Source organism: Dendrobates tinctorius, unplaced genomic scaffold, assembly GCF_039654945.1.
Source record: "Dendrobates tinctorius isolate UK_male_01 unplaced genomic scaffold, ASM3965494v1 ptg000377l, whole genome shotgun sequence".
Taxonomy (NCBI): domain Eukaryota; kingdom Metazoa; phylum Chordata; class Amphibia; order Anura; family Dendrobatidae; genus Dendrobates; species Dendrobates tinctorius.
In genome coordinates this window covers 2,585,835-2,608,181 of record NW_027362043.1, presented here as the reverse complement: position 1 = coordinate 2,608,181, position 22,347 = coordinate 2,585,835, and the positions used below count along the sequence as shown (strand labels likewise).

The 22,347-nt window shown below is 46.3% G+C and overlaps 1 protein-coding gene across 4 annotated transcripts in view; it reads left to right on the top strand.

Annotated features, from left to right (window-relative positions):
- Positions 1 to 22,347, top strand: part of PIP5K1C (phosphatidylinositol-4-phosphate 5-kinase type 1 gamma) — a 243,409-nt gene that overhangs the window by 49,490 nt on the left and 171,572 nt on the right. For all 4 annotated transcript variants that reach the window (XM_073563059.1, XM_073563060.1, XM_073563061.1 and 1 more), the window contains exon 7: positions 12,185 to 12,484. In XM_073563059.1, coding sequence (XP_073419160.1) covers positions 12,185 to 12,484 — 300 coding nt within the window. The remainder of the gene's footprint in view (positions 1 to 12,184; positions 12,485 to 22,347) is intronic.

Genomic DNA, 22,347 nt, shown 5'->3' with positions numbered 1-22,347 from the left:
TGCTCTCGGGTCTCCTAGCATGAGTCAATTTCGACCAGGCGGTGGATTACCTGCTTCAGGCAGGGATGATTTTAGGTGTTCCCGTTTGAGCACTTCAAGGAGTTTTATTCAAACCTATTCGTCATCCCCAAAAAGAATGGCTTGGTGTGGCTTATTTTAGATTTAAGGCCCTGAACAAATGTGTTTGGCTTCATCTCTTCAACATGGAGTTGCTCTGGTCAATGATCGCATCCATTAAGCTAGGGAATTTCTTTCTTTGGAAGATATTCAGGACTGTTACGTGCATGTGCCAATTTTTCCAGTTGACCAGCGATATCTTCACTTTGCGGACAATCTAAATCATTATCAGTTTAGGGCTCTCCCATTCAAACTGGCCACAGTGCCCAGGGTATTCACAAAGATCCTGTCCCCGATTATGGCTCTGTTGCAGTCCAAGGGGATAATGGTTTTCTCTTATATTCTCGTCAAAGTGCCATCCTTTGCTCAGAATATAGACAGCCTGCAGATCGTTCTACATGCTCTGTCCTGTTGATAATCCAACCGAATCACTTCAAAGTGTATATTGGTTTTGACTCTGTGGCTACGGTTTCTTGAAAGCGTGTTCTACACTGTTCAGACAACCATATCCGTTAATACAGTCCCTGAATCAACCTATTTTTCTCTTTCCCCCATGACTGCACCATGGAGAGAGAGTGATCCGCCCTCTGGGACAGGAAACCTACAGATGAAAAAGGCGGTACCTCTCTCCCACATTAGTTGGTTTCCTGTCCCTGATTGGGAACCTACAGCATGTACCTGCTGATTGACGTGGGATGCCGGGGGCCGAACCAGTGCGGTAACAGGCAGTGGGGCTCGCTGCCTCGGCTAGGTGGGGGTCATTCTCTTGCTTCCCCTGAAGCACCACCACCGGGGTCGGCGGACCTTGTCGGTGAGTGGGGAGAGGCAGCGAAGACAGAAAACCAAGTCTGCCAATCCGGAAAAAAAAGAGATGTGTGCCTCCTCCAGATATAGTGGCGGTGGTCACTAAAGAGGAGCCTCCCGCCGAGCGCCAGGCCTTGGAGCGGTAAGTGGAAGGTGGCGGCGGCCACTGGGAACCGCGGGATACAGGGCCTTTGCAAGAGCTGGGGGAGGGCGCGGGACGCCAGCAGTGGCACAAGCACAGCCCCCTTGAGAAGTTGAGGCGCAGTGCGCACGCGCGGGCGGTCACTTCGGCGGCGGCACGGGGCACTACTGGGAAGGGGTGATGACACGGCGCCGCGCTCCAGGGAAAAAAAAATGGAGAGAAGTCCATATTTAAACCCCACTAAAGGGGCAGAGGGCAATCACCATGGGTGACAAGCCACAGAAGAAGTAGACCTGGCGGCAGTCCCCGAAGCAGGGGCAGAGACAAACGCAAGAGCAGCGCCAGCATTCACAGCGCCAGCGCACCTCTTCCCAACAACACAGCAGCAGCGGTCATTCAGGATCGCAGCGCAGCCAAAGCTCCACCATGGCAACACAGCCAAAAGTGGATTCAGCGGTAGAAATAATCCCTACACCCGAGACGGTATCTCTCGTTTCACAAGGAGGGTGAGTGATCTCCGTGAAAGTCCGCTCGCTAATGTGCGGTTATTAATTTCTTTCAGGGGCGTAAATGCAAAGCCAAATCCAAACACGGTATGTGCCATATGCACGGAGGAGCTACCCCCTACGTGGGAGAAAAAGCTCTGTGCGGCGTGCATACGCGTAGAACAGACAATCCAGGAGGAATCCCCGAGGTTCGCTTCAGACCTCAAAACACTGATAAGGACTCAGGTCGAAGACTCCCTTAAGGGCATTAGAACCTCAAAGAAAAAACGTAGATCCAGGCATAGGTCTCCAGAGTCCAGTGATAACAAGTCAGAAAGTGAACTATCTGACTCAAGTAATTCGTCATCCTCCCAGTCCTCCTCCTCATCCTCAGAAGGGGGACGCAGCTGCTTCCCTATTGAAGAGACAGACGCCCTGGTAAAAGCCGTGAGGACAACTACGGGGCTGGTAGATGAACGCCCTAAGAAAATGGCCCAAGATTTAATGTTCAGTGGACTAGAACAGAAAAAACGGAGGGCTTTTCCGATAAATGAGAAAATCCACTCCCTAATTAAACGTGAATGGAAAAAGCCAGACAATAAAGTCCTCCTAACACCCAAGAGAAAATACCCCTTTGACGATTCGGCCTGCTCCCTATGGAGTAAAGCACCTAAACTAGACGTAGCGGTTGCAAAAGCTTCTAAAATATTTGCCCTGCCCTTTCGAAGACATGGGCACCCTGAAGGACCCAATGGATAAAAAAGCAGAAACTTTTTAAAAAAAAATGCTTGGGAAGCAGCAGGAGGGGGACTAAAGCCAGCCATAACAGCCACGTGCACGGCACACGCCCTAATGGTCTGGTTGGATCCTTTATATTCCCAAATAAAAGAGTCTCAAGAGAAGCAATGCAAAGATCAGTTTCTATAATGAAAGGAGCAGCAGCTTTCCTGGCGAATGCGTCACTGGACTCGACTAGGTGAGCAGCCTCCTTCTCAAATGCCGCAAGTCGCGCCTTATAGCTAAAATGCTGGCCAGGAGACTTGCAGACAAAAACCAAATTGAGCACAATCCCGTGTAAGGGGGAATTTTTATTTGGCTCAACGCTAGACGACCTCTTGGACAAGGCAGGGGACAAGAAAAAGTCCTTTCCCGGTTTCCCTAGTCAGTCATACAAATGGCCTTTTCAGAACAGAAGATTTATGCGACGAAGGCCCCCAAAAGTGAACAAAGGATGGGAGGATAAAAGAAATAAAAACAAAGGCTTTATGTTGAACAAACCCCCAGACAACAAAAAGCCACAATGAAGGTGCTCCCCGGATCGGGGGAAGGTTGTCCTACTTTCTGCAGGCCTGGGAAAAAATATCTGCGAGTCCGTGGATATTGAGCATAATAAAAGAAGGCTTAAGACTAAAATTCAATACCCTCCCAAACAGTTCTTTTGTGATAACGCCCCAAAAGACATCACACGAACAGTTGGCTCTTCCACATGAAATCGCGAATCTAAAAGAGAGAAGGAAGTATTACAAGAAGTCCCCTACCAGGAAAGAGGCAAAGGCTTCTATTCCTGTCTCTTCCTTCGCAGAAAGCCAGACGGGCGATCATAAATCTGAAAAGACTGGAGAAGTTCATGGAAATTCAGCGTTTCAAAATGGAAACAATAAAATCTTGTGTAAAAATGCTTTCCCCATCATGCTTCATGACCGTATTAGACTTGAGAGACGCATATTACCATGTACCCATTCACAGAGACCACAGGAAATACCTCAGGGTAGCGGTGATGATCCAGGGGGAGATAAAACATCAGTTCAGAGCTCTCCCCCTTTGGGCTAGCTATTGCTCCAAGGGTAATTACAAAGATAATGTCAGAAGTAATGGCCCACATAAGAGAGCAAAACATCCTGATTGTCCCATACCTGGACGATCTCTTAGTGGTAGGCGTCTCTTTTCACCACTGCAAACAACAATTGGACATGGTCATGAGATCTCTAGCGAGTCTAGGATGGATGCTGAATTTACCCAAATCCAGACTTGTACCAAGTCAGGTACAGGAGTACTTGGGGATAATGCTAGACTCAACCAAACAGAAATGTTATCTTCCGCAGACGAAGGTTCAAAAAATGGCACAGGTGGTGTCACAAATGATAGCTTCCCCAGTCACTACCCTGAGAAAAGCAATGTCTCTATTGGGATCAATGACAGCCTGCATGCCAGCGGCACAGTGGGCACAAAGCCATACTCGAGACCTACAGTGGGAAATATTAGACAGACGTTTCCCTACACGGGAATTTAGACATGCAATTAGACATCTCACCAAACACAATACATTCCTTAACATGGTGGGCAGATCCAGTCAATCTAACCAAGGGTGTTCCTTGGGCGTTACCAGCGACAAAGATCCTAACCACAGACGCAAGTCTCTGGGGGTGGGGTGCACATCTAGGCAGTCAGGTGGCACAAGGACCCTGGACTCAGGGAAAAAAGTCAGCTTCCTCAAACATGACAGAGTTGCTGGCAGTAAAACTAGCTCTCGTTCATTTTCTGGATTCACTTCACACCCAACACACACGGGTCTTCTCAGACAACCAGGTAGTGGTAGCATATCTAAACCACCAGGGGGGCACCAGGTCTCGAGCTCTGATGGAGGTAACAAAATCCATCTTCTACCTAGCAGAACACAATCTAGAATCGCTGACAGCCCTCCAGATAAAAGGTTCGGAAAACCGAACAGCGGACTTTTTAAGCAGAACACTCCTAAAACAAGGGGAGTGGGAATTTAAGCCAGTTAAGGGGTCTTTACACATAGCGATATCGCTAGCGATATCGCTAAAGCGTCGCCGATTTTGTGACGCAGCAGCGATATCGCTATGTGTGATACTTGCCTCTGACCGGCTCCCCCGCTGTCTGTCACTGATCGCGCAGCTCCGTTTCTCGTCGGGCGCTTCCTGCTGGCGCCGACGAGCGACACGTGGGCGGGAGGATGTCAGGATCGCCGCGTCTGAAAGGTAAGTAACGACCGCTGCTGCGTCGCTACATCGCTGTGAGATCTGCCTGTGTGGCAGCTCAGTAGCGACCATTTAGCGATGCACTAGCGATCCTGACCGGGTCGTATCGTTGTCGGGATCGCTGGTGCATCGCTAAATGTAAAGGGGCCTTTAGACTTCAACCAGATTGTGAAACTCTGGGGCCGGCCAGAAATAGACTTATTTGCGAACAGTCAGAACTGGAAGATGGAAACCTTCTGCTCGATCGATCCCCAAGGGGGCCCAGTAGCTCTAGAGGCCTTCACGATACCCTGGGATAATCAGCTAGCTTACGCTTTCCCACCAAGATCTCTCATCCCCTTAGTACTGAGGAAAACACGGGGGGGACAAAGTGATGGTAATTGTGATGGCTCCCTTCTGGCCTCGGAGAATATGGTTCTCCTGGATGAGAATGTCCGTTACAGACCCCTGGGTCCTACCAGAAACTCCAGACCTTCTATCCCAGGTACCAGTGTATCACCCCCATATAAAAAACTTACACATGACAGCTTGGCTTTTGAAAGGGAACTCCTAAGCAATAGAGGCTTCTCGTCAAACTTGGTATCCACGCTACTACAAAGTAGAAAGCCAGTAACCACTAAGGCATATGGGAAAGTATGGAAAAAATTCATTCAGTATCCGGTTCTGACCCAACGGGAGTGATCCCAATAGACAGAATTCTGGAATTCCTACAGAAGGGGTTGGAAAAGGGGTTAGCTACCAGCACCTTGAAAGTACAGGTGGCGGCCTTGGGAGCTTTGTATAACCATGACTTAGCCAAAAATCGGTGTTTTATGAGATTCATTAGAGCCTCAAGTAGATCCAGGCCGATCCCTCTACGCACCCCCCCCCGGGATCTAAACCTAGTGCTAAAAGCAGTAACCAAATCTCCCTTCGAACCCCAAGCGGAGGCTCCCTTAAAAATATTATCCCTTAAGACCTCCCTCCTCGTAGCCTTAACTTCTGCCCGTTGCATTAGTGTTCTGCAAGCTTTATCTGCCCACTCGCCCTTCACTCAAGTCCTGGAGGATAGGCTGGGTCGGTTCGGAGAATTACCCTATCTCCCCAAGGTTCAGTCACAGTTTCATAGGACCCAGGAGATCTTCTTACCCTCCTTCTGTCCCAATCCCAAAAACAAAACAGAAGGGGTACGGCACACTTTAGATGTAAAAAGGTGCCTGGTCCAATACTTGATAACCACAAGGGAGTTAAGGAAGGATAGGGCTCTGTTTGTCTGCTTTCAGGGTCCACGGAAGGGTCAAAAAGCATCAAAGGCCACACTAGCGAGATGGATAAGAGAGGCCATCTCCCTATCCTACTCCTCTTGCGGGGCGGCCATCCCGGAGGACGTAAGGGCCCATTCAACCAGGGCAGTGGCGTCATCCTGGGCGGAGAAAGACGGCGCTTCAATAGACCAGATATGTAGAGCTGCCACTTGGTCTTCTCCCTCTACATTCTTCAGACATTACCGTCTAGACTTGACCTCCTCTTCAGATCTCACCTTTGGGAAAAGGGTTCTGGAGGCGGTGGTGCCTCACTAGATGTACAATCTTTGTAATTCTCTCCGTGGTGCCGTCATGGGGGAAAGAGAAAATCATAGTTACTTACCGATAACTGTATTTCTCTGATTCCATGATGGCACCCGTACATCCCCCTCCCTTTCACACACACACACACAGGTGTACACATTAGAGTGAGTTAATTAGCTTTAGTACTTAGCCACGCGGTGCCTATATTAAGCTTAATTTGATTAATTTTGGATTTTTTATTACCATTTGAGTTGCAGCTGAAAGTTCTGTATAATGCTCTGTAAACTAACTGATGTGGGAGAGAGGTACCGCCTTTTTCACCTGTAGGTTTCCTGTCCCTGAGGGCGGATCCTTCTCTCTCCGTGGTGCCGTCATGGGATCAGAGAAATACCGTTATCGGTAAGTAACTACGATTTTTTCCCCCTTTGCTGTCACCCATGACGCAGGGTTGCTCTTTTCGTCCCATTCAGTGGCAGGTATTCAGCAGAAATGCCCGCTTTTCTGGCTGGGGAGCAATTTTCCGACACTTGATAGTCCAGGGAGTGTGGAGCAGTGAGGAGAGACTTCTCACAAACTGGCTGTAGCTCAGCTGTCCATCTAGCTCTTTTACATTTGCAGTGCTTAGCCCAGGGGTTGCTGATCAGAGTTCATTCATACAATACTATTGCTGTGGCCTATATTAATTGCCAGAGAAACACACGAAACCTACCTGCCATGACTGAGGTTGCAGGAATTTTTGAGTGGCAGAGGACAAGATTCCTCTTATCTCAGCAGTTCATTTACCTGGGTAGACATATGGGAGGCAGACTGAATCACCAACAGCTACCCACTGGAGAGTGGGCTCTTCCCCCGGAGGTGTTAAGGCAAATTTGTCAACGGTGGTGTACAATGGATGTTGATCTATCATCCAGACTAAACCACAAGGTGACAAAATTTGTGCCAGTGTCTCGGACCCCTCAGATGATTGCAGTTGATGACCTGGTAATCTCTTGGTCTCAGTTCTCTGCCATACCTCTTTCAACCTCTACCGCTTCTACCTATACAATGAGAAGATTTGGGCAGAGGGTGTTCCAGTCACGCATTGCTCCAGACTGGCCTTGGAAGGCCTGATATTCATATTTTACTAATCTGGCGGATGCCCATGAGCTCTTCTGGACTGCACGGACCCTCTGCCCAAAGGTTTGTTATTTCATCCGAATGTATGGACCCTCAATTTAATGGCGTGGCTGTTGAACCTGCGGTTTTGAGTGCTTCAAGTCTGTCTGAATCAGTCATCCAAACTGTGACTAGTGCCTGGAAGCCATCCTCATTGCGAATCTACCATCGCACTTCTTTTATTAGAGCTGATTTTCGTTAGTTTGAGTCTACCAGTACTTTGACTATCTTTTTCCTTGCCAACGCTACTTTCCTTACAGTGAGGATTGGAGGCAAGGCTGGCGCTTATATCTCTCAAGGGTCAGGTGTCTGCCCTAGCTTTTCTGTTTCAGAGGGATTTGGCTTCTAAACCTCAGGTTTGGACTTTTCTCCAGGAAGTCACGCACTTTAGGCCACCCTATCAGACTCCCCTGAATACTTGGGATCTGAATCTTTTTTGGATCCTCTTCAGTTTCTGCCTTTTGAGCCCATCAGAGATCTCTACACTTTTTTTTTCTTTTCTTATAAGATACCTTTTCTTATAGACATCACTTTTATTTAGGGGGGGTCTCTTCGCTTGCGGCTCTGTCTTGTCTTGTTCTTTACCTTATTCTTCATCAGGGTAAGGTAGTTTTAAGGTCCGTTCCGTCTTTTTCTCCCTAAGGTGGACTCTAGTTTTCTTCTTAATGAAGGCATCACTTTACCTTTTTGTTTGGCACTATTTTATCCTATTGAGAAGGCTCTACACAGGTTGGACGTTGTTAGAGATGTAAGGTATTATTTATTGGCCACTGCCTCAATCAGGGATCTGATTCCTTGTTTACTATACCAGAGGGCCCTTGTACGGGTCAGACTGTTTATAAAACAACCATTGCCCACTGGATCAAGATTGCTATTATCCTGGCCTATAGTGCGAAGGCCAGGGTGGCCCCATTTAGGATTAGTGCACATGCTACGCAAGTGGTGGGAGCTTCTAGGCACCGGCTTTGCAGCTCTGTAAAGCAGCTTCCTGGGTATCGGTGCATACATGTTAAAGTTTTACATGGTCCACACTTTTGCCTCGGGAGATGCAAACCGTGGTAGAACGATATTGAAGATGACTGTAGTCCAGACTTCCGCTTGAGTTATGGTACAAGACTAGGTGGTAACAGTATATTATTTCCCACTCTAGGGACAGCTTTAGGACGTTCTGTGTCCGCCAATGAGCAGACCGAGAAAAGTAGATTTTTGGTACTCGCTGTAAAATTTTGTTTCTCGTAGTTTTAATTATGACACATCCCCCCCCCCCTTGATTGCCCAGTTGGATGTGCAATTGTTTCTCTTCCTCCTACAGATTTCTAACAAAGCTGAGGAGGCCTGACTCAAGCAGGTTTTTTTTTTTTTTTTTTTTTTTTTAATATGAAAAAATTTTTTTACATAAGTTCAAGTTACCATCCCATTATAAATTAAGCAATTAAGAAATACAATACATTTAGTATCATTGAGAATCATATTGCCATGTCAATTTTACGGTAGAGTGAACAATGGGGAATAAACCACCCAAAAACAATAGTATTACACTTTTTTTGCTACTTCAATGCACTTGGAATTTTTTCCCACTTTCCAGTGTATCACGTGATAAAATGGTGTCATTCAAAAGTGCAAAAAAACAAGCCATCATACGGTTTTGTGGTCGGAAAGATAAGTTATGGCTCTTGAGACAAGGAGAGGAAAAGGCAAAAACTGAAAATAGCCTGATCATGAAGGGTTTAAGTAAAGCTACCTTTATAATATAGAAATTGCACAAAAGCTTCAATTGATGTGTATAATCTATTCATGACGCTATAGCAGATCCATGAAGTTGTATATACTTCTGTATATCTGGAGCATTCGGAGGCACATTTCCAACTTAAATATATGTACATAGGTGTGCGCAGAGCCAAGCCCTGTACTGATCTGAATGATTCAACATTCACCTAATCGTAAATGTCATAAATAAAAAAAATAAATAAATAAATCCATAGATAGAAGGTCTCTATCTTCATTGAAGTAGGACCCCTTGAAATGACCAGGTAATTACAGCAGGGAGATTTGCTGGGAAGAAGACACCAAGGCTGAGCTTTCTTTACGCAGAGGTGGTGAAGTCACACTTCCAAAAGAAAGCGCTTTCTTTGATCAAAGACACACTTCGAAGCCAGTGGTCAGTGATTAATATTTGAGTCTGCACCGATCTTATCTATGTGGGAATATGGGTGATATATTTTCGGCAGGGACAAATATAATGTATTTCTTCATATCACTGTAAGGCAGACCTGGGCAAAGTGCGGCCCACAGGCCACATTCGTCTCTCTGGCTGTTCCAGTCCGGCCTGCATACCGAGACAGCAGAGTGGCTGAAAACAGTGGCCCTCGGACCGCACCTTGCCCTCCCTCACCCTGTGTCTGCATCCTGAGGATGCAGACAGCAGTGAGCGCATTGGTGGAGGAAGGGCCCTGGCCCCTTCTTCCACCGATCAGTGTATGAAACAGCTAACGCAATGACGTCATTTCATTGCTTCAGCGGTGCACTGCGGAAAGTCTGCATCGGAGACGGGAGAAAAGTGCCAAGGGAATGGAAACAGGAGCGAATGTAACTGCCCTGATTGGTGGCAGCGGTAAGATCTGCGCAAACCCCCAGGTGTTATCTGTGACCGTAACAAGTCCTGTTGCCACCAACCAAACCTCTAAGGTGCCTTTGATCAGTCAATTTTACCCTATGCCTTTAAAACTTTTGAAAACATTTACCTTCTGTAGATGGTATAAGAAGGAAAGACATACATTTAAAAACTGAAATTCTCCCAATAAGAATTTCATGAAGCCCTCTTCACAAGTTGGAAAATCAGCTGAATTTGCATTTGTAAATTTGTTTCTTTTGGTGGCATCTTTTAATGAGGTCTAAAAAAAAAAAAAATGGAACACTTACATTTTGTGTTTAACTCCCAAGTCAATCACACTTATGTGAAATCAGCATGTCCAGTTATGAAGCAACACTGATTGTGAATCGATTTCTCCTACAGTAGAATTGATAGGCAATTAGCAAGACAACCCCTATAAAGAAGTGGTTCTGCAGGTGGTGACAACAGACCATTTCTCTGTTCTCATCCTTTTTGGCTGTTTTGGTTACTTTTGCATTTTGTCATTGCTCTCACCCTTTGAGGTACGGTACAGTACAGTAGTATGAAGCTGTGTCTACAACCCACAGAAGTTGCTCAGGTAGTGCAGCTCATCAGGATGGCACATCAATGTGAGATATTGCAAGAAGGGTTTCTGTGCCTGTCAGCACAGTGTCCAGAGCATGGAGCAGATATTGTACCAGAAGACAGGTCAGGAGTTGTGGAGGGGGCCGTAGGAGGGGAGCAACCCCAGCAGCAGGACCGCTACCTCCTCCTTTGTGTGAGGAACAGGAAGAGCAGTGCCAGAGCTTTGCAAAATTACCTCCAGCAGGCTATGAACATCATGTGAGTGCTCAAACTGTCAGAAACAGTCTCCTTGATGGTGGTATAGGGTCCCGATGTCCATAAAGGGGTGTTGTAGGGAGGCCACAGAAACTACTGAGCATCATTTTCATGTCTTTGGACATTTCCACTGAAGTTGGATCAGCCTGTAATTTGATTTTACATTGATCATTTTTATGTTCTCAACGCATTCCACTATGTAATGAATAAAGATTTGTAACTGGAATATTCCATTTAGAAATATCTAGGATATGGTATGCTAGTGTTCCCTTTACTTTTTTGAGCTGTATATTTTTGTGCAAAAGAGTCTTAATATGACCTCCGTTCGACTTGTTATAAAATCGACCGACATTCGTAGTGGGCAGAAATCTTCCCATGCAGAATCGCTTGTTGCTGAGATTTTGCAGATCAAGAACTTTTACAGAGCATCTATCGCTGCTTTCAGTTCAAGTAATTTTGTATGTGTCTTCTAGATTAAATGTTAGTTTTGTTATTAACAAGGCTAATGGGCTGTGAATAATGAAGTCTAGGATAGTTTACATTTTTTTATATATATATATATATATATATATATATATATATATATATATATATATATATATGAATGCTGTGATCAACCATGTTCAGCATTAGTCAGCTCAGCAGTAAAAGTGAGATTACATAATATTGGGAAGCATAATGATGATCAGAAGATCACAATGTACGTTCTTTTAAGAATTTTTTTGCAAAGTTATGCTCAAATGGGCTGTGAAAAAATTCTTCAAAACAGCACCTTCTTTTACTTTCACCTACCATATGTCCTATTGGATTTTCCCATTGTGATTTCTCAGAGTGCATGATGAGGAGGCAGTATTCAAACTAGTATTTGTACTGAGACATAAATAGAAACAAGACTATGCTTCCAGCCAGTAGCACAGGCTATGGGCTATACACTGTCTGCTCCGTTCTGTTAGGCCGGGTGCCCACGATCCGGAACTAGCGGTGCTTTGGATGCAGCGTATATTCGCTGTGTCCAAAGCCCAGCCGTCTATTGAATGCAGGTGAATCCTCATGTGTTCACTGAACCGTGCCGATTTACCGCATGCAATAAATTCTAGTGATGTAATTTTTCTTGCGGAGACTCTAGACATGCTGCGGTCAGGAAAGCCGCCACACGTCAGTCTCCATGGGTAATCGGCAGTCATCTGTGCAGGCATAGTTGGCATGGGATTTCTAGAAATCACATCCACTATGCTGTAAGATATGGCAGTTTCGGGTTTGACGCATAAATATGCAGTGTCATACCCTCAGCTTCCTGATCGTGGGCACATACCCTAAAATGGTCTTAGTGGCCAAATGGTAACAAGGTAAATCCTAACAGATCAGAATTCATAACCCCTAACTAGGAATATTTGCTAATGCCACACAAGATAACTCACCTCTAATATTTATTGGATATCTCAAGTTTCCATACTGAGGAATTTTTCCTTGTATTGTAACAGAACCTGAACCAAAATCCACGGACGCTTCTGCCTAAGTTCTATGGCTTGTATTGTGTGCAGTCTGGTGGAAAAAATATTCGGGTTGTAGTGATGAACAATATCCTTCCAAGAGTGGTCCGTATGCATTACAAGTATGACCTGAAGGGCTCCACTTACAAGAGACGAGCTTCAAAGAAAGAAAGGGAGAAACGGAGCCCTACCTACAAAGACCTCGATTTCATACAGGATTCACCAGAGGGACTGCTTCTTGATAATGACACCTTCAGTGCGTTGGTTAAGACCATGCAGAGAGACTGTTTGGTAAGTTGTTCTTCAGTATGCTGAATGACATAACGTGTTAACTTTAACTGGCTTACTTTCTGAATACTGTACAATACCAGTTAATACTATTATTCACAATACCAGTATCAAACAATAAGAATACTTCAAATTAACAATATTTGTACGGACATTCTAGGGGACAGTTGTAAGCACACCAACAAGTGTATAGAAAAGTAATGATTGTTCAACCAGAATCAAATGAACAGTATAAAATTGATCAAGCAAAAAACACAATTGTTACAACAACCGTATTTGATTCCTTAAAGGGGGTTAACTGTAACCATTTTTTTATACTATCGGCCGAAGTCCTAAAAGGCAGGCTCATAGCAGTCATGGATTGTTTCTTCTGATAATTCTCCTGCTTCACGTCAACAGAACAGCTCTTGCTCTTCCGGGTTGCTCGGTTGACAAGCCATGACTGCCAACGTGTCCTGCTGATTGACCCCTGGCTCCATGCTGTGTAACTGTAGGGAGCTGGCTATCAATCAGCTGAACATCAACAGTTAAGCTCAGTCAACATAGCAGAGTGGAAGTGAATCTTGTCTGCCAATGCGACGTCAGCTGAAGTCATAGAATCGCTGGCATGAGTAGTCTATGACCACTGTGAACTGCCATAGATTGTTGGTGTGCAGAACAGGCATCTAGCTAGTTGGCAACTACCTGCCTGTTAGTTTTTAGGTCAATAATTAATGTAAAAAAAATAAGTTCTGGATAACACCTTGAAACTTTAGGTAATTTGCATAATGTCTAAGATCCCAGAAAGGAACTGCTCGTACACTTGGGTCTCTGTCTGCAGTCATTATCTCATTGACTTCTCCCTTGATGCCTCCCCTGGTGTGGCCCTCTTCAGTGCCCTACGGGCTTACTTCACCCACCATGTCTTCCTCCAGCTAGGACTTCCTTAGTGCTCTGATCTTATCCATGTACCCCCTCCTTGAATGCCTTTCATCTTCCTTGTTTGTGCCATGCTCTTGGTCTGTACTTTCTTTCTGGGACCCCAGCTTTGCACCCCCCACCAACCTCCCCTGGACACACTCGTCTCACCCTATGATCACACTGTGTCCTCTTTTCCTCCAATATGCACGTAAAGGATAATAATGTCATATCTTCATTTTTTTATAATGTCCTTATTACGGTATTTTTTGTTGGCACATTACTAAAGTCTTACAGAATTTTTCAGTCACCCATGACTGCATCACGAGAGAGGCGATCTGCCCTTCAAGGACAGGAAACCTTCAAGATAAAAAGGGCGGCTCCTCTCTCCACATCAGTTGGTTTCCTGTCCTTGATGGAAAACCCTCAGTAAATCGGTGCAATAAATAACAGGATTCCCGGTCCTGGGTTGGCTGTGGTCTGGCAGGGCACTATCTCTGCTGTATCGGTCACCAGAGGAAACTGAAAGCGCCACACAGGTCTCCACTGGGGTATTCTCTCTGAGCGAGCGTGAACAGGGCCTTTTGCCGGTACCTGACAGCCACGCATCCCCAGGGCATTAGGTACAAATGCACGCCAGGGAAATGAAGAAAGCAGTACTCCATGACTAAACTGGACTGATACCCACGGGCAGTAGTTCTCACCGTTGGTGCAGCAGCTTCACTGGTGAGAGGCACCACGGAGGGTCCATCAATTCATCCTCTGTGAACGTAGGAGCACCATTCGGTGCTCGTCGACTGCACGGCCGGAAGTACACTGTTCCTGGAAATCGCATACGGATGACACTCTTACTGACCTGTCACTTCCGGGGGTGGGTATCGGGAGCCGGCTGTGCGTGCTGGCCAGCGGTACCCACGTAGAATGGTATGTAAAGGGACCGCATCGAGGAAGAGGTGGATGCAATATGGAGGCACAGCAACTGCAGGAGCATCCTTTGCCCCCCCTGCAAGAGCAGTGGCAGAAAAAAACCAGAAGACGCCCGTCTCAGCCCCATAGGAAGCTCGCTCCCAGCAGCCACGTGCAGGTCGATGGGGCATCAGCAGTGTGGTTCGTTCAGTCAATATGTGAGGTAATGCAGAAACCAGTAGCCATCACAGCTCCAGTAGGATCAGGGAGTCCGCAGTCTTCAGGGGAGACCTTTCAGATGTTGTCCAACCTCCGGATCCGGTAACCCCGAGTGGTGAGTGGTCTATGAGAAAGTTCAGCATGCTAATGCCCCTTTTTTCTCATTTTGTTTTTTTTCCATATCTCTTTCTGCTTCTATTTTTTTGGGTGGGAAATAGGAGGACCCTAGGAAGTGTACAGGGAAAACGAACCACAGGGAGTTGCCCCCTCTTTGGGCAGGGGCTGTCGAAAACATGGTCAAAGAAACTGTCAGTTGTGTATAGAATAGACTGTTTCGGAGGAATCCCCTAATTTTGCTGCCAGTCTAAAATCTTTGAACAGAATGGAAGTACCGAGATCCATAAAATCACTGTCCCACTCAGAAGATAGGGGCTCTAAACTGAAAGAGATCTAGGGTGTCACCTCAGTCATCGGATAATTCTGCAGGGTCAGAGGAAGAGGGACTGTGTGAATCTGGTCTATTTCTCGTCGGGCACTTCCTGCTGGGCTTCCTGTGGCGCTGACGAGCGACGCGTGGACGCGGGCGGGAGGACGTCAGGATCGCCAGGTCTGACAGGTAAGTAGCGACCCCCAACCACTGCTGTGTCGCTGGTGAGATCTGCCTGTGTGGCAGCTCACTAGCGACCACTTAGCGATGCACCAGCGATCCATATAGTTGTCGGGATCGCTGGTGCATCGCTAAGTGTAACGGTACCCTAAGTTCCACCTCATCTGACAGTGCCACAGAGGGTCGACTTTGTTTTCCCTTAGATGTGACAGATAAGTTGGTGAAGTCCATAATGACCATAATGGGTCTTGTAGACCAATAATCCAAAAGTTCAGTTCAGGACATGATGTTTAGGGGCTTCAAGCAAACCAAACGCAGGACTTTTCCAGTGAATGAGCAGGTGCAGGACCTCATTAACCCCTTTACCCCCAAGGCTGGTTTGCATGTTAATGACCAGGCCAATTTTTACAATTCTGACCACTGTCCCTTTATGAGGTAATAACTCTGGAACGCTTCCATGGATCCCGGTGATTCTGACATTGTATTCTCGTGACATATTGTACTTCATGATGGTGGTAAAATTTCTTTGATATTACTTGTGTTTATTTGTAAAAAAAAAAAAAAAAAAACGGAAATTTGGCGAAAATTTAGAAAATTTCGCAATTTTCCAACTTTGAATTTTCATGCCCTTAAATCACAGATATGTCACATAAAATACTTAATAAGTAACATTTCCCACACGTTTACTTTGTCACCACAATTTTGGAACCAAATTTTTTTATGATTAGGAAGTTGTATAAGGGTTAAAAGTTAAACGGCAATTTTTACAACAATTTTTCATTTTTACAACACCATTTTTTTTTTTTTTTTTTTTTTGGGACCACATCAAATTTGAAGTCACTTTGAGGGGTCGATATCATAGAAAATACCCAAAAGTGACACCATTCTAATCACTGCACCCCTGGAGGTGCTCAAAACCACATTCAAGAATTTTATTAACCCTTCAGGTGCTTCACAGAAATTTTTGGAATGTTTAAAAAAATTGAACATTTAACTTTTTTCCACAAAAAAAATCACTTCAGGTCCAATTTTTATTTTACCTAGGGTAACAGGAGAAATTGGACCCCAAAAGTTATTGTGCCATTTGTTCTGAGTACGCTGATACCTGATTTGGGGGGGGGGGGGAACCACTGTTTCAGCACATGGCAGAGCTCAGAAGGGAAGAAGCGCCGTTTGACTTTTTCAATGCAAAATTGTCTGGAATTCAGATCAGAAGCCATGATGCGTTTGGACAGCCCCTGATATGCCTAAACAGTGGAAATCTCCGAATTCTAACTCCAACCCTAACCCCAACACACCCCTAACCCAAATCTCAGCCCTAACCATAATGGGAAAATGGAAATACATTTTTTTTTTTTTTTTTTTTTTTTCAGTTTTATTATTTTTCCCTAACTAAGGCTAGTTTCACACTAGCGTATATTCCCTGCAGCGCACGGCGCCGCTAAGCCCCGCCCCCTGCCGGCTCCTTGCCCACCCCATCTGGTATCGCCGCCTACTATCGCACATGGACGCATGCGATCTGCGCACCCTATCTTTAGCATAGGGTGCGCAGATCGTGCGCTAGTAGGATTTTAGCGTGCACGGCGCACTTTTGAAGGTGCGCCGGTGCCGAGCGCGCCAAAATGCAACATGCTGCATTCGTCGCACACCGGCGCACCTTCAAAAGTGCGCAGCGCACACTAAAATCCTACTAGCGCACGATCTGCGCACCCTATGCTAAAGATAGGGCACGCAGATCGCATGCGTACATGTGCGATAGTAGGCGGCGATACCGGATGGGGAGGGCAGGGGGCGGGGCTTAGCGGCGCCATGCGCTGCAGGGAATTAAAGGCAAGTGTGAAACTAGCCTAAGGGGGTGATAAAGGGGGGTATGATTTACTATTTATAGCGGGTTTTTATGTTTGGCAGCTGTCACACGCTAAAAGCAGCCTTTTATTGTAAAAATAGTTTTTGCATCACCACGTTTTTAGAGCTATAATTTTTCCATATTCTGACCCAAAAGCCAAAAGCTCAAGTGTGTGTATGTCCGGGATTGGCATCCGCACCGTCGCAGCTACAGCCACAAAATTTGGCACAGTCACAAGTCTGGACCCCGAGAGAGTCCTATGCTATGTTGTGAGGCGAAATTTTAACCCCGCGCATTCCAATTCACCAAACAATTTTGCCCCTGTCTACATAATGGGGGAAAAAGTGTGTGCGCGTCAAGGCCCGCCCCCATTATGATGTCATAATGCCCCTATCTACATAATGGGGGAAAAAGTGTGTATTAAGCTCTGCCCCTCATTATGATGTCATAATGGTTGCCATGGCGACACTGATGTCGTCATAGGTTGCAAGCCCCGCCGCTTATTATGATGTCATAATGGTTGACTATGGGATGGAGGATGGGTATATGGGCACTGGACTATGGGATGGAGGATGTGTGATGGGTTTATGGGCACGGGACTATGGAATGGCGGATATGTATGATGGGTTTATGGGCACGGGCCTATGGGATGGTGGATATGTATGATGGGTATATGGGCACGGGACTATGGGATCGAGGATGTATGATGGGTATATGGGCATGGAACTATGGGATGGAGATTATGTATGATGGGTATATGGGCATGGGACTATGCCCATATACCCATCTTACATATTCTCCATCCCATAGTCCCATGCCCATATACCCATCATACATCCTCGATCCCATAGTCCCGTGCCCATATACCCATCTTACATATTCTCCATCCCAATCTACTATGGGATGGAGGATGTGTGATGGGTATGGTATATGGGCACTCTACTATGGGATAGAGGATATGTATGATGGGTATATGGGCACGGGCCTATGGGATGGTGGATGTGTATGATGCGTATATGGGCACGGGACTGTGGGATGGAGGATGTGTGATGGGTATATGGGCACTGGACTATGGGATAGGGGATATGTATGATGGGTATATGGGCACTCGACTATGGGATGGAGGATATGTATGATGGGTATATGGGCATGGGCCTATGGGATCGTGGATACGTATGATGGGTATATGGGCACGGTACTATGGGATGGAGGATAATTATAATTTGCTATAACTAACCACAGTTAGTTACTCTGCCCGGGCGGCGCCGGGCTCTTCAGCTAGTGTGTGTATGTATATGTGTGATATATATATATATATATATATATATATATATATATATATATATATATATATATATATATTTATTATACAGTGCCTACAAGTAGTATTCAACCTCCTGCAGGTTTGATAAGATGCAAATAAATTAGAGCCTTCAAACTTCACACAAGAGCAGGATTTATTAACAGATGCATAAATCTTACAAGCCAAAAAGTTATGTTGCTCAGTTAAATTTTAAACATACAAGTGTGGGTCAATTATTATTCAACCCCTAGGTTTAATATTTTGTGGAATAACCCTTGTTTGCAATTACAGCTAATAATCGTCTTTTATAAGACCTGATCAGGCCGGCACAGGTCTCTGGAGTTATCTTGGCCCACTCCTCCATGCAGATCTTCTCCAAGTTATCTAGGTTCTTTGGGTGTCTCATGTGGACTTTAATCTTGAGCTCCTTCCACAAGTTTTCAATTGGGTTAAGGTCAGGAGACTGACTAGGCCACTCCAACACCTTGATTTTTTGCCTCTTGAACCAGGCCTTGGTTTTGTTGGCTGTGTGCTTTGGGTCGTTGTCTTGTTGGAAGATGAAATGACGACCCATCTTAAGATCCTTGATGGAGGAGCGGAGGTTCTTGGCCAAAATCTCCAGGTAGGCCGTGCTATCCATCTTCCCATGGATGCGGACCAGATGGCCAGGCCCCTTGGCTGAGAAACAGCCCCACAGCATGATGCTGCCACCACCATGCTTGACTGTAGGGATGGTATTCTTGGGGTCGTATGCAGTGCCATCCAGTCTCCAAACGTCACGTGTGTGGTTGGCACCAAAGATCTCGATCTTGGTCTCATCAGACCAGAGAACCTTGAACCAGTCTGTCTCAGAGTCCTCCAAGTGATCATGAGCAAACTGTAGACGAGCCTTGACATGACGCTTTGAAAGTAAAGGTACCTTACGGGCTCGTCTGGAACGGAGACCATTGCGGTGGAGTACGTTACTTATGGTATTGACTGAAACCAATGTCCCCACTGCCATGAGATCTTCCCGGAGCTCCTTCCTTGTTGTCCTTGGGTTAGCCTTGACTCTTCGGACAAGCCTGGCCTCGGCACGGGAGGAAACTTTCAAAGGCTGTCCTGGCCGTGGAAGGCTAACAGTAGTTCCATAAGCCTTCCACTTCCGGATGATGCTCCCAACAGTGGAGACAGGTAGGCCCAACTCCTTGGAAAGGGTTTTGTACCCCTTGCCAGCCTTGTGACCCTCCACGATCTTGTCTCTGATGGCCTTGGAATGCTCCTTTGTCTTTCCCATGTTGACCATGTATGAGTGCTGTTCACAAGTTTGGGGAGGGTCTTAAATAGTCAGAAAAGGCTGGAAAAAGAGATAATTAATCCAAACGTGAAGCTCATTGTTCTTTGTGCCTGAAATACTTCGTAATACTTTAGGGGAACCAAACAGAATTCTGGTGGTTTGAGGGGTTGAATAATAAATGACCCTCTGAATAAACTTTTCACAATTTAAAAAAAAATTAAACAAATAACATTCTTTTTTGCTGCAGTGCATTTCACACTTCCAGGCTGATCTACAGTCCAAATGTCACAATGCCAAGTTAATTCCGAATGTGTAAACCTGCTAAATCTGCAGGGGGTTGAATACTATTTGTAGGCACTGTATATGTGTTGTGTGTGTGTGTATGTATGTATGTATGTATATATATATATATATATATATATATATATATATATATATATATATATATATATATATATATATATATAAATAATGTGTATATATATTGTGACAGTGGTCAGAATTGTAAAAATTGGCCTAGTCCTTAAGCTGCAAATTGGCTCTTGTCACTACGGGGTTAGGGTGTCCTAGAGGACCTTAGCGAGATGGGTAAGAAAGGCTGTTAAACTAGCTTTTTTCCATTCTACATGACGGTACCACGAGAGAGGGGATCCGCCCAGCGAGGACAGGAAACCTTCAAGATAAAAGGGGCGGCTCCTCTCTCCGCATCAGTTGGTTTCCTGTCCTCGATGGGAAGCCCTCAAGATGAAAACCTCTTGATGATTGGAAGAAAGAAGAGGATGCCTGGGCCTGGGTCGGGTGATCAAATAGCAGGCACCGGTCTGCTACACCTGATACCAGGTACCGGTAGTCGCCTCGGGGGTCATATATTCCTATGTCCCCCCTGAGTGAGTGCATGGCCACAGCCCATGGGGCAGATGCCCGGGTGAAGCTGGATACCTTGGAGACCACAGGCGGTGTACCCTCCAAGATGTAAATGTACCCCGTAAAACGTCCACGGAGGCCACGTTCCGTGTTCCCTCCCTGTTGACGTATGGTGGCCATGCAGCCCATGTGACACATCGGTGCCTGGGCGAAGATATTGCTCCTCGGGGGTGCCACATTGGTGTACCCGCCCTGTTGAGACCAGACGCCAGTCCCCATAGAATCCGGCTCTGGAAGGTTTACCTGGTGTATACGTTGGTGGTGTAGTGGATCGTCCATCCTTTCTCCTCAGGTAAGAGGGAGAGCGCAGGTGACCGGTATGGGGCCCAGGCGCTCACCGGAAAACCGGGGTTCGCGCCGCTGAGCACACCAGGGCGGCAGGGACACGCGCATTGGAGCGCGCATGGCGGGGCCTTGCTGGGAGGAAGCCGACGCTAAACCGGAAGTGGTAAGCGGCGACCCGGAAGTAGAGGTGGCGCGCGCAGCAGAGACACAGGGGTGTGCGCAGTCTCTAGGGGGCGCGCGGACACAGGTAGTGGCGCGCGCGCGCAGAGGGCGCAAGCGAGATACGGGGCCCAGGCGGTCCAATTTAAAAAAAAAAAAAAAAAAAGAGACTGCTCTCATTTGGCTCCTGCTAAGCAGCTGGAAGCTGGGGGCTGCTATTTAAACCGGTAGTGGCTGGCGTCACTACACCATTACATGGTCGGGTGCGACTGCTCTCAGCACAGGATAGCAGCAGACATATACGGCAGGATGGAGAGCCTCTCGCCAGAGCATATACAACCACGCCAGGAAGCGAAGGAAAGGCGGTCACGCTCACACGAAAAGAGCCAGACACGCCGCAGCAGCAGTGGAAGCCGCTCGGGCAGCGCACGGGCGGATCGTCAACGCAAGAAGGAGGGGTCCCTAGTCTCCTTAGGAGACAGTGAGAAGACCAGTCAGCCTCCAGATCCGGTACCCATTTTGTGAAAGCGTCCGAGTGGTGAGTGAACTACGAGAAAGTCCAGTACACTAATGTCTGTTCTCTTTCTCTTGTCTCCTCTCTTCCCTCTCCTCCCTCTCTTACATACATTGGCGGGGTGGAGTATAGGAAGTCCCTAAGAAAAGTAGGGGAAAATCTAAGAATAAAGAATGTGCTTTATGCAAAAGTCCCACAGGAACAGCCTGGAATAAAAAGTTATGCCAGGAGTGTATTAACAAAACAATAGCGGAGGAGACTCCCTCATTCTCGGATAGTCTGAGGTCCCTAATTCAAACAGAGGTTTGTACGTCAGTAAGTGCATTACAATCTGCGGATGCAGATAGGAAAACTAGGGATAGATCCAGCCCCTCAGGGGTCTCTCAAGAAGACTATACAGGATCAGAGGAGGACTCAGATAAAACGCACTATTCAGATAGTAGCTCAGATGGGGAAGATACGTTCCCAGTAGAATCTACGGATGAACTTATTAAAGCAATCAGATCTACCATGGGGCTGGTAGAGGAGCGAGCAAAAAAGACAGCCCAAGAACTCATGTTCAGTGGACTACAAAAGAAAAAGCGTAAGACCTTCCCTATTAATGAGAAAATAGAAGAGCTCATAAAACACGAATGGGAAAAACCAGAGAAAAAGTCCCAGATATATAATTCTCTGAAGAGGAGGTATCCCTTTGAGGAAGAGGTATCCTCATCCTGGGATAGGGCTCCCAAAATCGATGTAGCGATATCAAAAGTCGCCAGGAAAACCTCCCTACCCTTTGAAGATCTGGGGTTTCTGAAAGAACCGCTGGACCGGAAGACGGACAATTGCCTTAAGACAGCCTGGGAAACCTCGGCTGGGGCGCTAAGACCGGCTATCTCAGCTACGTGTGTGGCTAGGTCTCTAAAGATATGGGTAGACAACTTGGAG